Below are 16010 nucleotides of genomic sequence, written 5' to 3'. Positions count from 1 at the left end.
CCTCGTCTACAAAATGAGGTAGTTGAAGTAGATGAACTCTGAGGTCTCCTGTAGATCCACATCTGAAATTCTATTGATCCCCAAAATATGTTCAGGCTAGGTGGAGCTGGATCTTGAGTAAGGAAAACCTGAATTGAAAAACAGCCTCAGAGACATGTTAGCTCTGTGACCTTGGACAAGTTATTTAACTCTGTTTGCTTCAGTTTCCTTATCTGGAAAATAAGCTGGAGAAGGAAATGGCAAGTCACTCCAGTATCTTTGACAAGAAGAATCTAATTGGAGTCAGAAATAGTTAGTCACAACTGAAAAATGACTAAGGAACAGCAGAGACCATAGATGGGTTACCATTCCTGAAAAGAATAGTAGTAGTGACAGTACAAGGAGAGCTTCTATTTTCTAAGTAGATTCTGAGTTAATGAAAGTGAAGATGCATCATCATTATGCAGGATCACCCTCAGCTCACATTAACCAAGTCTTTTTTTCATCCAGACCTCCAGATTTTCTTTTCTAGAATCTCACTCTAAAAATAGCTCTGCTTACTGTGGCAATCAACTTTTATGTGTTTATGATAATTGAAGGTTAAAGTACTTACGTGTCCCCTTATATCTTTCCCTGTCCTTTTCTTTGAAGTAAAGTCCAAAGGATACGAGCTTGGTTATAAAAGACATTCCAGCTGTGAGTAGAACCAGTTGGGACTACAAAGTAAGTTGCAGCTTTCCATGTGACCAGAGAAGTTTGCTTGGTATTAGAGATTGATCTCATGTTTCCTATGGGGAAATGGGGTGGTATAAGAGGGAAGAAATTCTATATAATTCAAGGAAGCTAGAAGTCAGATGATCTGGGTTCTATTTCTGGTTCTGCCATTAGTTGTCTGACCTTATTCCCATGCCCTTAGTTCCCTTATTTTTAAAGTGAGAAAACTGGATTACATTATTTTAATGCCTCCTTTTACCTCTGAGTCTATGATCCTTCAAGTTATGACATTTTATGGTTATTTTCTAAAGTATTATGCATACACTGATTTTAAATCACAATTATTTCTAGCACAATTTTAAATATCAGAAATATTACTACAGGATACATGGAGTGAACTAGATCTTGCTCTTATGAAACTCATTTACAAGTGTATAAATGTTTTAATTCAATTAGATGCTGCAATTTTGGACCATCACACTCCTCCTGCTGGCCACAGTGAGAGGTGAGCATAATATTTCTCTCTTCTGTTAGCATTTAATCATATTTTAATCATCAGAGTGATGATTTATAGTGCTTTTCTGAAAGGTACCTTCAGTAAGATTCCATTAATATTACCAGAGTTATCTCTATATATCTCTGATTCACCCAGGATGAACCCAAGAAAATGACAAATGCTCAGAATTCTCACTGTAGCTCCAAGTGAAGGCAGACTTTAGTTCTTGAAGGAGCATGTTAAGAATATAATTTTTTCCCAGATACTATAGATGCTCTTTTGTTCTGCTTGACATTTAAGCATCGCCTATGCTTTGCTAATAGCCATGGAACTTTATATTGAAGGTACCTTTCTGAAATGTGGATTTGACAGTTTTGCTTAAAGGAATAGAGATCAGAAATGAAGTACAAAACTATGGATTTTGGGGCCACAATCTTAAATAACTTTCTTCATAAAAAAGACTCAGGACCCAGGATTGCTACAGAGTTTCATTTGATAAAGAAGGACCAATATAAGGCATAGTCAGAAAAAGTGGCTATCAATATAATATGATTTGAGGGGGGTAAATGACCCACAAATAATTAATCCAATCTCCTTTTCTAAGTTCTTATAGTCATTGATTATACCATCCTTGAAATCTTTTCTTCAAGATGCCAGTTAATATTTGATTTTCTTGGTGCTTCACTTACCTTTTGACTGCTCCTGATTTTTCTTCCTCCTTTTCTTCCTAAAATGTCAATTTGTCTTCTAAATGTAAATGCTCGGAGGTTCTGTCTCCAACCTCCTAACTGTGCTGGTAGATATTCTGTCTTGGACATATGCAAAAACATACCTCTCATTCTGCATCCTAAGTCTATTGCCTCTGTCAGGAGGTAGATAAGACATTTCTTCATCAAACCCCTGGAATCATAAATGGTCATTGCATTGATCCTAATTATTATGTCTTTTAAAGTTGCTTATCTTTACAGTTTTTGTCATTATATACATTTTTCTCTTGGTTCTGCACATTTGATTCTTCATCAGTTTATAAAATTGTGCATTTTTATAATATTGATGTTATGGTATATGTTGTCCTTTGGATTCAGCTTACTTCATTCTGCATCACTTCATGTAAGTCTTTGTCTCTTTGAAATCATCTATTTCCTCATTTTTTATAATAAGATAATTATTGTTTGATTATTTCAGTTATGTCCAACTCTTGTTGGCCCTATTTGATGTTTTCTTGGCAAAGATATTGGAGTGGTTTGCCATTTCCTTTTTCAGGTCATTTTACAGAGGAGAATCTGAGGCAAACAGGGTTAAGTGACTTACCCAGGATCATACAGCTAGTTAGTGTCTGAGGCCAGAATTGAACTCCAAAAGATGAATCTTTCTAATTTCATAAAGAGTACTCTATCAAAAAAGAGTACTCTATCCACAGTGCCACCTAGGTGCCCCAAAGTATAAGGGTAGCCCCTCACATTGATAGGTACAACTTATTCAGCCATTCTTCAGTTAATGAGTGTTCCTTTAATTTATGTATTTTTGCTACCACAAAAAGAACTATTATGAATGTTTTTGTGCATTTTATAAATTTTTACCTATTTCTTTTGGCTATAGGTCTGGCAAGAGTACAGCTGGATCAAAGGATATACCCCTATTTAGTAACTTTTAAAAAAATTCTAAATTATTTTGGCAGAAAGTTTTAGTACATCAACTTGCAAATTGTTTCCCCTTAGCCCCTCCAGCATTTTTGCATTCTTTTTTTTTTGGTCATTTTTGCCAATCTGATGAATTTGAGGTATAATCAAAGAATTGCTTTAAAATGTAGTTCTCTAATTAATGGTGATATGGAACATTTTTATATGACTATAGATAGTCTGAGTTTCCTCCCTTGGGAACTACCTTTTCATATACTTTGATCATTCATCAATTAGGAAATGTTTCTCATCCTTATAAATTTGAATACACAACAGTATGAAGTATGGTGCTTCATAATCACATAACAAATATTCTTTAAATAGAAATCATGGAAGGTTACCTAGAGGAGGGAAGTTTTGAGGTCATTTTTAGCTCAAGGTCTATGAACATTTGAACCAGTTTTTTTAAATTATATTATTATTTTTAAACTAAGATGTCCCTCTTTATAATGTAGGGAAGTGGCAAACTGGAAAGAGTGCTTTTCTTGGAGTAAGGAAGACCTGAGTTCAAATCCTATCTTAGATATTTACCTATTATATGATCCTGGGAAAATTGTGTAATCTTTCTCAGCCTGACTTTCCTTATTTGTAAAATGGGGATATTAATAACACCCCTATCACAGGGTTATTGTAAGGATCAAGTGAGATATGATGTGTTTAAGTTACATATATGTATTTATGTATACATATGTCAGTATTCTTTATTATTATTATTATAGATTTGAAAAAGATCATCTTCTAATTAGTGGAAAATGCATAGTATATAATGCACACTTAGTAAATGCTTGTTGTAGTGCTTGTGGGTAAACTACTTTAGCCCTCTGAGTCTGTTTTCTCATCTATAGAATGGGAATGGTAATATTTGTACATCCTACTTTATAGTTGCTGTGAAAAAAAAAACTTTACAAATAATAGCATGCCTAACACTTCACATAATGCCTGGCACATAGTAAGAGATAAATAAATCCTTGTTGACTTGACTGTCTAAATATGAATTATTATTACATTTGTAAAAATAATCCTTGGTTAAGATGGTAAAGAAAAACTTCACTAATCCTCAACCAACCTCAAATCCAAAGAAAAGTTCATTTTAGCACCCTAATAATCCTAGTGACCCTAATAATATGTTAACACTCAAGACCACAATCTTGGATTATTTCTATTGAGCTTAGTTACTTTCAAAGATTCCATTTATTAAGGTAATGACTAAAATGGCATTATCTAGTTCTTCTGAAAACCTAACATTATATATTATAAACAAATAACCAAATATGCTTTATATATATGTTATATTTCTGAAAGTCTATTTTAGGAGACGATGTACAAGTCTTGAGATCAGGAAGTCCTAGGATTAAAGCTTGCTTTGGATGCTTACTACTATAAGACAATGGGCAAGACACTAAACCTCTATCGGTTCCACTTTCCTAATGTATAAAATGAAGATATTATATCTGAAATAATGATCTCACAGCATCGTTGTGACACTCAAATGAGACGCTGTACTAAGAATATTCAGAGTACAAACTTTAAGATGTTGGTTATTAATGTTTTGTTTTTCATTCCCATGCTACAGGGAAAGAGATATGTTTTAAAAATATTGGCTGCTTTTCAAATGACAAACCATGGTCTGGAACAATCCAGAGACCTTTTAAAGCACTTCCCTGGTCTCCTGAGGAAATCAATATCCGTTTCCTCCTCTACACTAATGAAAATCAAAACAACTTCCAGGTAAGATTAATTTCTGGAAATAACCAGATATTGCCTCATTGGTATTAAAACAATAGTGATGTTGTGGGTCATCATAATCATGTATTGTGAATAAGAGACCAGGGGACATAGGATTGATTTCATCCTAGATCTGTCATTTTGGAATGTTTAGTAAAGTCATTTCCTTTTCCTGGGTCACAGTTTCCTCATTTGTCAAATGAGGAGGTTGGACTAAATGGTCTCTGATGTCTCTTTTGACTCTAATTTCTGACAGGTAAATGCTCTATTAACTCTTACATGTATTCAGGGAGCTTGGCTTGCTATTTCAAGGAACCTATTTTGATTCCAAAAATAGTTTGAATGCAGAATTTGTTGTCTACCCATTTTATTATGGACTATTGTATGAAATAGTTATTAAATTATTAAATTTATTTTATTAATAATATTAGTGTATGTTATTATGCTACTATTATATATAATATTATATAATATTAAAATTATTCAACCAAACCAAAACTTATTAAGTGCCTGCTATGTGCAAGATACTACACTAGGCACTGATGATAAAGAGAAACAGAAACAATCTCTGCCCTCAAGGAGCTTACATTCTATATGGGGGATACAAACTGTAAAATAGAGAAGCAAATCTTAGATAATTTAACGAAGGGAGAGATAACAACTGAGGAGATCCAAAATAAGTTAAAAAATAAAGTGATTCATAAACTTAGCCTTTATATAGTTGGAAATTCTTGAACCCCTAAAACATTACCCAAAATTCCTTTCTGTACCCAGAATGATTTTCCCTTTGTGCATGTTTGCGTGGTCACTTAATTGTTTATAAGTTCTGTAGTTCCTCCCTCTTTCTCTGTTCTTTCTTAACAAGGCTGGGTTTAGGCAGTTCTTTTACTTTAGTTATTACTAATAAAACTTTTAAAATATAATACTTAGTTATTGTATATTAATTTTAATCTTTACACCTTGAAAGAATTAGGGATTCTGAACGACAGAGGTGAATAAGGGATGCATTCCCAGAATAGAGAGATGAGAAATAGAGAATTGAGTTTAGGAAATAGCTGCTAGTTTAGCTTAGCTTGGTTGACACTGTAATATTTATTTGGAAAGGAAATAGGGAATTGGAAAACAGGGGATAAATGGGAGGTTTGTTTGGGGTATGGAGGAGAGAGGGAAGAGAGGGTATATTGCTAGGTGAGGCAAGGGAGTGAGATGTCCCCTGCTGAGAGGAAACAGCAGGGGTCCAATGAGGTCTGTTTGTCTTTGAATGACTGAAACTGAAGTTCAGCTCCTTCTATGACCAGAAATGATAGTCCACATATCTGACTGCGTATTCAAATAATATAAAGTTTAATAACTAGTTGGGATTCGAGTTTTTTCTCAGCTTCAGACCTGAGGCCAGGCCAGAGGCTGGCGGAGGGTTCTCCCACTCCTGTCTACTCTATATCAAACCAGTTTTGTCTTTTTAGAATCTTAGCAGTAGACAGAACGCAAACAAGAACAGGTCTAACCTTCAGAAGCGACTGGGCCTGAATCTTCCGGATGAACCAAGAAGAGCATGCCACTCCAGACTGGGCTGAACAAGCTCCTCTCTCCTCCAACACCCGGAAGCAAGACCCACAAGGCAGGAAGGAAGTGCTAGTCACAAGCCCCAACTGCCACACCCAGCAGGAAGGAAGTGCTAGTCACAAGACCCAACTGCCACTCCCAGTTGGCCCCTTCCCCCACAAACTGTCAGTCTTATTTCCTTTCCACAACATGCAGAGGACACAATGAAGAATAGAATGAAATAAGCATAGAAAGGTTGTGGCAGCGGATTGTTGAGAACCTTATTACATAATGACAATGACCCTTCTCCCTGTAAGTGGAAGATGGACACATTTTCACAGTGTTTCTACTCCTGGCTCTTTCTGAAGTGAACCTAATCTAGTTCCTTATGTCTATATGACACAAGGAATACAATGGGACCCAGGTGGAACTTGTGGGTCATGAACAAGAGAGACATGAGGTAATAGTTAAGAATAAGAAAAAAGTGTCCTTTGAGTTATATGTTATGCTCTTTTCTTGAATTGGAGAAACAAAGCATTTACAATATTACATATCTTTTCACATATTTAACAGCATCAGCTGAACCCTTAAAGCCAAAAATAAGGATGCTATAAGAACAAAGGTTTCATGGCTAGATAAAAAGTTCCAAATGCAGTAGATAAGGATTTCCCCATAATATTGAAGTATTCAGCTACCTACTCATCAGTCTATCCAACCACAATATCCAACTATCTTTCTATATAGCTGTCCAAAGTTTTGTTCAAATCTTATATTAAAGGTCAAAAGATGAGTTTGGCTTTTATATTTTAACTTATGACTTGTAGACTCTTTATTACTATCCCTGTTCATAGGAACATTTTCCCAATGTGTTTGGAAAGCTTAATGTGACACCATTACTCCCTTTGTCCTTACCCTTCTTCCTATAATAGGATCTGATTTTTAGTTATTTTCCCAGTAGTGGAATGAAGTTATATAGTTCCATATACAAAATCTTTCTGTATCTTGTGACCAAGAGCATTCATTCCAAAGAATAATTTTTCAGGATGGGGATGAGAGACAAAATACAATAAGACAAAGTGCAATAAATTGTCCACCACAAGGACTGAACTCATGTTGGTAATTTTGTTAGGTCTATAAACTAATCTACCAGAACTGATCAAACAGAGGTTTAGGAAAAGCAACATATAATTTCTAATCTCTTTCACTTAAAACAGATTATTGACCCAAATGATCCATCCACCGTTGAAGGTTCAAATTTCAAAACAGACCGAAAAACTCGTTTCATCATCCATGGCTTCATAGACAAGGGGGAAGAGTCCTGGTTGTCAGACATGTGCAAGGTAAGGAGAAAATTTGATTCTATGTGTTTTTATTCCAAAGTCTTCAAGCAATACAGCATCCATAAGTTTTCAAGGAATAGGTTCAAAATATATTACAATATGACGCAGATCCATTTCTCTGATAGCCCTGGGATCAACAAATAAAATATTATTTGGAAAAAAACATGATCTCTGAATAATAGTGTTTTTTAATTCATATCACTGATGGACACAGGTCAGAACAGTTAAGGATAATTAATTCTCCATTCTCTCACAATTTATTATCTCTCACAGATTTTGTAGCCTTCAAAATGACTCCTGTCCAAACAGCCATTGTACAGTTGAAGAAGTTTGCCCAAGACCAATTGGGACAGCTCAGTGGTGAAGGCTTTACCCATATGCAGTCCATATCATAGTCTATATCATAGGGCACAAATTGTACAGAGTGACTGAAATCATACTTGCTTCATCCTATTTGGGGGCACAGGCAGGCTACCAGATGATGAATTCAGAAATTTACTTGTCACCCAATAACAGTCCCAGGGATGGAGGACTACTCCTGCTCTGGTTAACCTGTTGTAGGGGGTCAGTCATTCAGTCTATAGACATATTAAGCACCTACTATGTGCTAGACACTATGCTTATTATTGACAACACAAAAAAAAAGACAGAAAGACAATCCTTGCCCTCAAGGTTAATAATCTAGTTATTGTTTAAAAGGGATAATAAAGGGCTAGTCCCAAATCTCTCAGTTCAAATGCATGAACAAATCTTATAATTCCTCTCCAAACCCTCTTTCCTATAAAGATGGGAGGCAGTAATACCTCTCTCAATTTCTCCTGTTTTCCACTCCAAAATCCTCCTAATTTTTAGGGATGAATAACTTAGAAACAGTTTACCTAATCTAACTCTCTCATTTTACTGACAAAGGAAACCTTTATGACTCAAGATTCAAATTCAGATCCTCTGACTCTAAATGAAATGCTATTTCTTTGAATCTTCTCCTCAAACTCAATTTTCCTTTGTTTTCCTTTTAATAAAACAAGTGTAGTTGTTCTGTATTCATTTGGTGATCATTAAAAGCAGTTCCTCTTGCCAGTTCTCTAATTTATCAACTTTTAAAAATTCTCATTTTCCGGTTGCTGCCATAAACCTTTCTTCCTTTATGTTGCCAAATCTCATTCCCCAATAACTTAGCAACGACTCTCTGTGCACATGGTAAAAATTTCCTTTGTAATTCTTTTTTTGGAGAAAGTCTTTGTGTTTTTTATCATAAAGATATTTTATTTTACCAATTACATGTAATAACAAATTTCCACCTAAGTTTTCTGAAGTTATATAACTCAAATTAAATACTTTCCTTCCTCCTTCCTTCTTCCCTCTCAGAGCTGGCAAGCAATATGATCTGGGTTATACTTATCTTCCAAAACCTATTTCCATATTGTTCATTTTGTGAGAAAATAATCATATAAAACCAAAACGCCGAAATATAAACCCATATAAATTGAAATGAAAAATTGTATGCTCTGATCTGTATTCTGACTCCAATAGTTCTTCCTTTGCAAGTGGATAGCATTCTTTTTCATAAGTCCCTCAGAAATGTCCTGGGTCATTGTACTACTGAGAGTAGCTAAGTTTATCATAGTTGATCATTCCATAATATTGCTGGTTATATGCCCAATGGTCCCCTGGTTCTACTTACTTCACTCTGCAACAGTTCATGCTGATCTTCCCAGTTCTTTCCCAAATTATCCTGTTTATAATTTTCTTATAACATCATCAATTTCTTGTAACAATAATATTCTGTACCAATCATATATTACAATTTGTTCTTCAATCCCCCAAATGATGGACATCACTTCAATTTCCAATCCTTTGCCACCACAAAAAAAAATGCAACTATAAATATTTTTGTACAAGTAGGTCTTTATGCCTTTTCTTGGATCTCTTTAGAATACAGACCAAATAATGATATTAACTGATCAAGGAGTATGCATTGTTCATTGTCCTTTGGGCATTGTTCCAAATTGCCCTCTGGGGTGTTTGATTCAGTTCACAATCTATGAATAAGCAATGTGTTAGTGTCCCAATTTTGCCATATCCCCTCCAACATTTATCATTTTCTTTTACTGTCATATTGACCAATCTGATAGGGATGAGGTGGTACTTCAGAGTTGTTTTAATTTTTATTTCTCTAATCAAGAGAGAGTTAGAACACTTTCCCTATTATTGATAGCTTTGATTTCTTCATGTGAAAATCACTTATATTTCTTGGTGATTTGTCAACTGGAGAATGACTTTTATTCTTATAAATTTGACTTTGCTCTCTATATATTTGAGAAATGAGACCCTTATCAGAGAAATCTGTTATAAATTTGTTGCCAGTTTGTTGTTTCCCTTCTGATCTTGGTAACATTGGATTTGCACAAAACTTTTAAATTTAATATAGTAAAATTGTTTATTTTACATCTTGCAATTTTTAAAACTTATTTAGTCATAAATTCTTTCCCTCTCCATAGGTCTGACAGGTTCTATGTTGCCCTAATCATCCTTTATGTCTAAATCATATATCCATTTTGGTCTTTTCTTGGTATAGGGTGAGAGATATTGGCATATACCTAATTTTTGCCATATTGTTTTATACTTTTCCCAGTAGTTTTTGTCAAATAGTAAGTTCTTACCCCCCAAACTGGGATTTTTGAGTTAATTAGACACTAGATTGCTAAGCTCATTTACCCCTAATCTATTTCATTGATCCATCATTCTATTTCTTAGCCAGTGTCAGATCTTTGGTAATTTTTGACATGATAGATACTTTCTTCCGGGCAAAGGGAGCAAATGTCAGGAATGTGCTATAAGAGAATACAAAGGGCTTTATGTATGCAGTAAGAACATATGTAGTTGAACTCTCAATGTGCTACTTATTAGCTATGTGACCTTGGAGGAGCCATTTACCTTCTCTTAGCCTCACTTGTTCATCTAGAAGATGAGAGAACTGGAGTAACTAACCTCTCTTACATCTCTAAATACTGTCATTTTCTGACCCTTTAAAAAAATAAGAAATGGTGGAAGTGGCATGAAGGTGTACACCATTCTGATATTTTACATTTGCTCTCAGAAGCTTCAATTTTACTACTGTCTGTGGCCATGCCTAATGATATGAAGGCCCCCTTTTTACCCCAACTGATTATAATTCATCACAGAAATATCTTCCACAGTATTTTCCCAGCAATACATAACTGCACATAGAAAGTAGTTAATAGAATTAACAGGGGAACAGGAGTTAGTTTCCTTATCTGTGAAATGAAGGAATTGAGAGAGCTGGTTTCTAAGACCCATACAGATCTAACATTTTATGAGTCTATAATTTGCTTTCTACTCGGAGTCATCATAAAGCTCTCAAGTTACATCATTGTCTTGGAACTCTTCCAAAGTTACATCAGCTCATGATTCAACCTGAAGTTTCCAAGTATCCTAAAAACATAGGAAAGAGAATTATTGACTAAACAAATCTGGGTCAAAAATTTGAGCACGGATATCCCCAATTTCCAGTTGTTCCCTTGAAGAAGAAAAAATTTTGACGGAGATTTTTTTTTAAAGAATGAATGCTATTTCATTTTTCATTTTATTCCCTTCATGAGTTTTTTTTATATATGATAGGTGTCTTCTTTCATAGCACAAGGAATATGGAAATATGTTTTGCATGATAATTCTGTTATATGAGACTATCTGGGGAGGAGGAGAGGGAAAGAAGAAAAGAATCTGAATTGCAAAATGTCAGAAAACAATCATTAAAAATTGTTTCTATTGGGAAGCTAGGTGGCTCAGTGGATTGAAAGCCTAGAGATAGGAGGTCCTAGCTTTAAATCTGGCCTCAGACAATTACTAGCTATGTCACCCTGGGCAAGTCATTTAACCCCCACTGCCCAGCCCTTGCGACTCTTCTACCTTAGAACCAATACACAGTATTAATTCTAAGATGGAAGGTAAAAGGTAAAATATTTTTATGGGTAATTTAAAAAAGAATGAATGCTGTTTTAAAAAATACTAAACAAGCAAAAAATGAATGCTGCTGAAAAACAGCCACCACCCCAGTCCCACTCTGTTTAAGATGTTGAAGTAAAATCATCATTTTTGTGCCTATAACTTACTGTACTTTGTACAGTGCAAAATATTGGATATTTCAATAGGACTGCTTATTTGGTTGATTTCTTTACTGTCTTATGTTTTTTTTTCCTATTCCTTTGTTTCCCCCAGAATATGTTTCAGGTAGAAAAAGTGAACTGCTTCTGTATTGACTGGAGAAAGGGTGGGCAAACGAGGTATGTGCAAGCAATCAACAATATCCGGGTTGTCGGAGCTGAAATAGCCTATTTCATCAATGTACTATCGGTAAGTTGCCTTCTTTGGGCTGTTGATATAGTATCCAGCATCCACCTTTCCAAGTCATGATCACTATTCCATGTCTGGTGTAGGGGAACACTTACTGCCAGAGAGCTTAGAAGAATAAAAATGTAACCAACAATCCCTAAAAGGGTAAAAAAAGTGGTCCTCAAGATGATAAAAATCAGGAAGGTAAAAATCATTGACAGAGAAATTAAGAGTCATCAAGGAAGTTCTCTGTAGTTATAGGAGCTCCTTCCCCAAATTCTAACACTATAAAACTATTTTTACATCCTCCCTACTAAAAAGACCTGGAATTGGATCCCAGGGCAATTTCCCTGTGGGCACAGTTAACTCAAACTTCTCTGAGGCTGCCACATCAATTCTTGGTTCATATCAACCTCTTTTGGGACGTGTAGGAGAGAACTCAAGTCTCTCCAGTTCCACTAATGGCTTGTACCACAATACAAATAATCCAAGAGTTCTTGGGATTTGTTTTTCCCTGGGCACAATAACAAGTGTTTAACTAAGTTTGCATTGTAACTATAACTCACATTTATGGAGTACATTTAAAAATCATAAAGATGCCTAAAAGATAGCTGGCTTTTCAGAGAGTTATTCAAAAAGTGTCTGGAATATTTTGGAAGAAGCCTGAAACGAGGCCTGTAGTTATTCTAATCTGCCACTGGTCAGCAGTATTAGCATTTCCAAATAGCAGGAACAGCATTTGGGTACATAAAACAGACTGATTTTATGAGTCAGAATAAAAAATAGTAGATTTGTGCCTTTCATTTTTAACCCTCTCCCTTCCTGCCTGCCTCCACCATTCACTCCATCTGGTTCCTTTTTAGCTCAGCTAACAATGTTCTAGGGTAGGATCAGATGGGATGGAGAATAGAGTGGTCAGCCCAGGGAACCAACCCTGATAGGTCACTAGCAGTCCTTAAGATTGCAGTTGAATATAGCTGCTCGTTAATGTGTTCCTAATTTTCAAACCAAAGTTGGGCATTTTGCTTTGGTCAGCATTGCACTGTGACATGAGGAGGTTCTGAACTTCTGGAGGGTGCATAGTTGGAAGGGGAGTGGAGAAAGAGAAAAAGTATCCAGAGCCCTTAAAACATGCTTGCAGAATTCTAGGGGGGACTGACACCTGTACTGGTCTCTTGGCCCCTGGGGATACTACCCAGGCTATCTGCCCCTGTTAGGGAGCACCCAAGTATGGTGGCACAAGAAATGGAATCCTGTGGCTTGCTTGACTTGATGGCATAGGAACCCCTGGGGGTCAGGGTGGCAGCCCAGGACTAGAGTGGATTTGAGGAATAGTTCTGTCAGATGATTGGGGCTGGAAGAAAACTGAGAGGCAGCTTGAAGAAAGCATACCCTATCCCCTACTTGTTGGTGACTTCAAACAAAGTCATGGTTAGAGCTCAGGATGAGAACCAGAAAGATGGTGCTGCCCTTTGAAGAACTCTCCTTTCTTACAGACAGAGTTTGGGTATTCTCCTTCTGATGTTCACATCATTGGTCACAGTCTTGGAGCTCATGCTGCTGGGGAGGCTGGGAGGAGGCTTAAAGGCCAAATTGGCAGGATCACAGGTATGCTGAAGGTGATGATGATGATGATGATGATGATGATGATGATGATGATGATGATGATGATGATAGAATTTATCTTAACACTTTGTGGTTTGGAAAGAGCCTCTATATATGCTCTCTGACCTGATCCTCACAACTATGAAATTAGTGCTGTTAGTATTCCTATTTTACAGGGGAAGAAACTAATTCAAAGAGAGCTTAAATGACTTGCCCAAGCTCATACTGCAAATAAGGGGCAAATAATTGAACTCAAGAGTCTTCCAGACTCTATCAGGAAAAATTCCCTAATATTATTTGTAATAGAGTCTGATGCCTAGACAGAAAGGAAGGAAGAGGAGATATCAAAAAGAATACATCTCTAATACATCTCTAAAAGAATAAATCTCTAATGTGATTCATTGTATTTTGAGGATTCTGAAGGCAATTTAGAACCGTGGAGTGTTTCAGATGCTCATTGTAAGCACGTGTTATCATTCTGCCAATTTGTAGTTAAAAGTATAGAAGAGGGCAGATGATTGGGATAAATCTACACAGAACCTATAATCTGTCCTGAAAGCTATATTTAAAAAGACCAAACAACTATATTGGTTTTCATTGGTCTTTTTCTCACATCAATCTGAAGGGAAGAAAAAATATTCTAGTTATTGTAGCAGAGTTTTCAGGGAAGGTTCATTGATTGATGATAGACTTAAGTCAATCAAACATTTATCATACTTCCTGTTTCCATTGATCTTGCTGCTAATTAAAAAAGCAGGAGGAGGGCAGATGGCCAGAGCTGTTTACAGACATTTCAGAAATGTTCCATCTTCATGCCTAATTGCTACTCAGTTGGTGGTACCTCCTAACAATTTAAGTTTCTCTGAACCCAGCTCTTCTGTCAAAGAACTCAAGTAGAGAGACGAGTGGTAGAATAGAAACAGTGAAGATCCCCAGGTTCTAATCCTGGCTCTGCCAAAAGCTCCCTATGTGACCTTGGGCAAGTTTCCTCTATTTTTCAGACTTCTCTTTCTTTAGCCATAAAATAAGGAGAATTGGAATAGATCAAACTTTAAAATCTCTTGGTGCTCTTATTTGGACATCAGAACATCTGAGTTTGAATCTTTACTTTGCTGCTTACTACTTGTATGACCTTGGGCAGACAACTTCTTGGGCTCAGGTTTCTCATCTATATATAAAAGGTACACTTTGGATAAGATGGCCTCCAAGAACACTTTCTGAAAACTTGCGATCTCTAAATAAATGTTTAAATGGCCTAAAGGAAATCTTGCTATTTAAGAGTGCCCTTTTAAAAGAAAAGTATCCTTTAACAGTTTTAAACATTCCATGGTGTAAAGATTAAAATTAAAATACAATAACTAAATATTATATTTTATAAAGTTTTGTTAATAATAACTAAAGCAAAAGAACTGCCTGAATTCAGCCCAGTTGCAGGTCAAAAGGAGCATGGGAGGAGCATACATCCACTTATACCAATAATATGATCTTGCCAATGTGGAGACACAGGAAAGATTATAGGGAATTTTGGAAAATACTAAGGACTTCTGGGGGATGATGTCAAAGGCTCAAAATCTCCATTTATTCAATGGTGACCATCTGTTTTGTAAGCATGGATTGATGTCTGAATCTCTGATTCTCTTCAAGAAGAGAGTAATTGTTTATGATTCCCCCTTCCAGGCTTGGATCCAGCTGAGCCTTGTTTTCAGGGAACTACAGAAGAAGTTCGATTGGATGCCAGTGATGCTATGTTTGTTGATGTGATTCACACAGACTCTGCTCCTATGTTCCCAAACTTGGGTAATCCCTCAACTTAAATCTTATAATTGGGTCCAGCTATAATTAAACTTGTGACAAGGGGCTTTGGAGTCAGGACTGGACAGGGCAGTAATTTAATATCTGTTGATCCCTATTTGAAATGTTTTAGGTTTTGGAATGAGCCAAACTGTGGGACATCTGGATTTCTTTCCAAATGGTGGGAAACAAATGCCTGGATGTAAGAAAAATGCCCTTTCAACCATTATTGACATAAATGGAATATGGGAAGGTAAGCATAATAAGCAAACTAAGACAATGAGTTCTCCATTTTGGAAGATGTCCAACATTTTGGGGCCGCTCTTAATGGCAGCTAGAATTCCCTTCCAGCTCAGATAAATATTATGGCTCATCCTGGAAATGTACCATAAGTAGATTTGGTTGGATCATAGATATGAAGTTATTAAAGGGACCTTAGAAATTGTCTAGTTTAACTTTCTCATTTACAGATTAGGGTACTGGTTAAGTCACTCTGCTAAGAAGAGGCAGGGCTTAGATTTGAATTTGAAATAAATTGATTTCAAATTCTAGATCAAATCCCCCTCCCCTAATTATTTCAGGCTATTTTCTCCTGAAAACATATACTCTAAAGCAGGACCACCTTTACCTCGAGGTGAATAAGCAGGCATCAGTGACTATCTTGGGCTAGGTGTCTTCAGAGGTCTTATAATAAGGAGAACTGAGGTCTGGGAAGGCTATACTATTTGTGTGTGTTAGTGTGTGTGTGTGTGTGTGTGTGTGTGTGTGTGTGTGTGTGTGTGTGTGTTT

General features: G+C 36.1%; 1 protein-coding gene across 1 annotated transcript in view; it reads left to right on the top strand.

Moving 5' to 3' along the window:
• Window positions 1–1149: 1149 nt before the first annotated feature.
• Window positions 1150–16010, top strand: part of LOC100027020 (pancreatic lipase-related protein 2) — a 33125-nt gene continuing 18264 nt past the window's right edge. Inside the window, exons 1-7 of the mRNA XM_007478938.3 lie at window positions 1150–1198; window positions 4442–4596; window positions 7350–7475; window positions 11712–11846; window positions 13322–13433; window positions 15108–15227; window positions 15355–15474. Of these exons, the coding sequence (XP_007479000.1) occupies window positions 1150–1198; window positions 4442–4596; window positions 7350–7475; window positions 11712–11846; window positions 13322–13433; window positions 15108–15227; window positions 15355–15474 (817 nt within the window). The remainder of the gene's footprint in view (window positions 1199–4441; window positions 4597–7349; window positions 7476–11711; window positions 11847–13321; window positions 13434–15107; window positions 15228–15354; window positions 15475–16010) is intronic.

This window comes from Monodelphis domestica, chromosome 1 (genome assembly GCF_027887165.1).
Source record: "Monodelphis domestica isolate mMonDom1 chromosome 1, mMonDom1.pri, whole genome shotgun sequence".
Lineage (NCBI taxonomy): Eukaryota > Metazoa > Chordata > Mammalia > Didelphimorphia > Didelphidae > Monodelphis > Monodelphis domestica.
The sequence above is the reverse complement of the archived record's forward strand: the minus strand, read 5'-3'. Positions and strand labels throughout refer to the sequence as shown.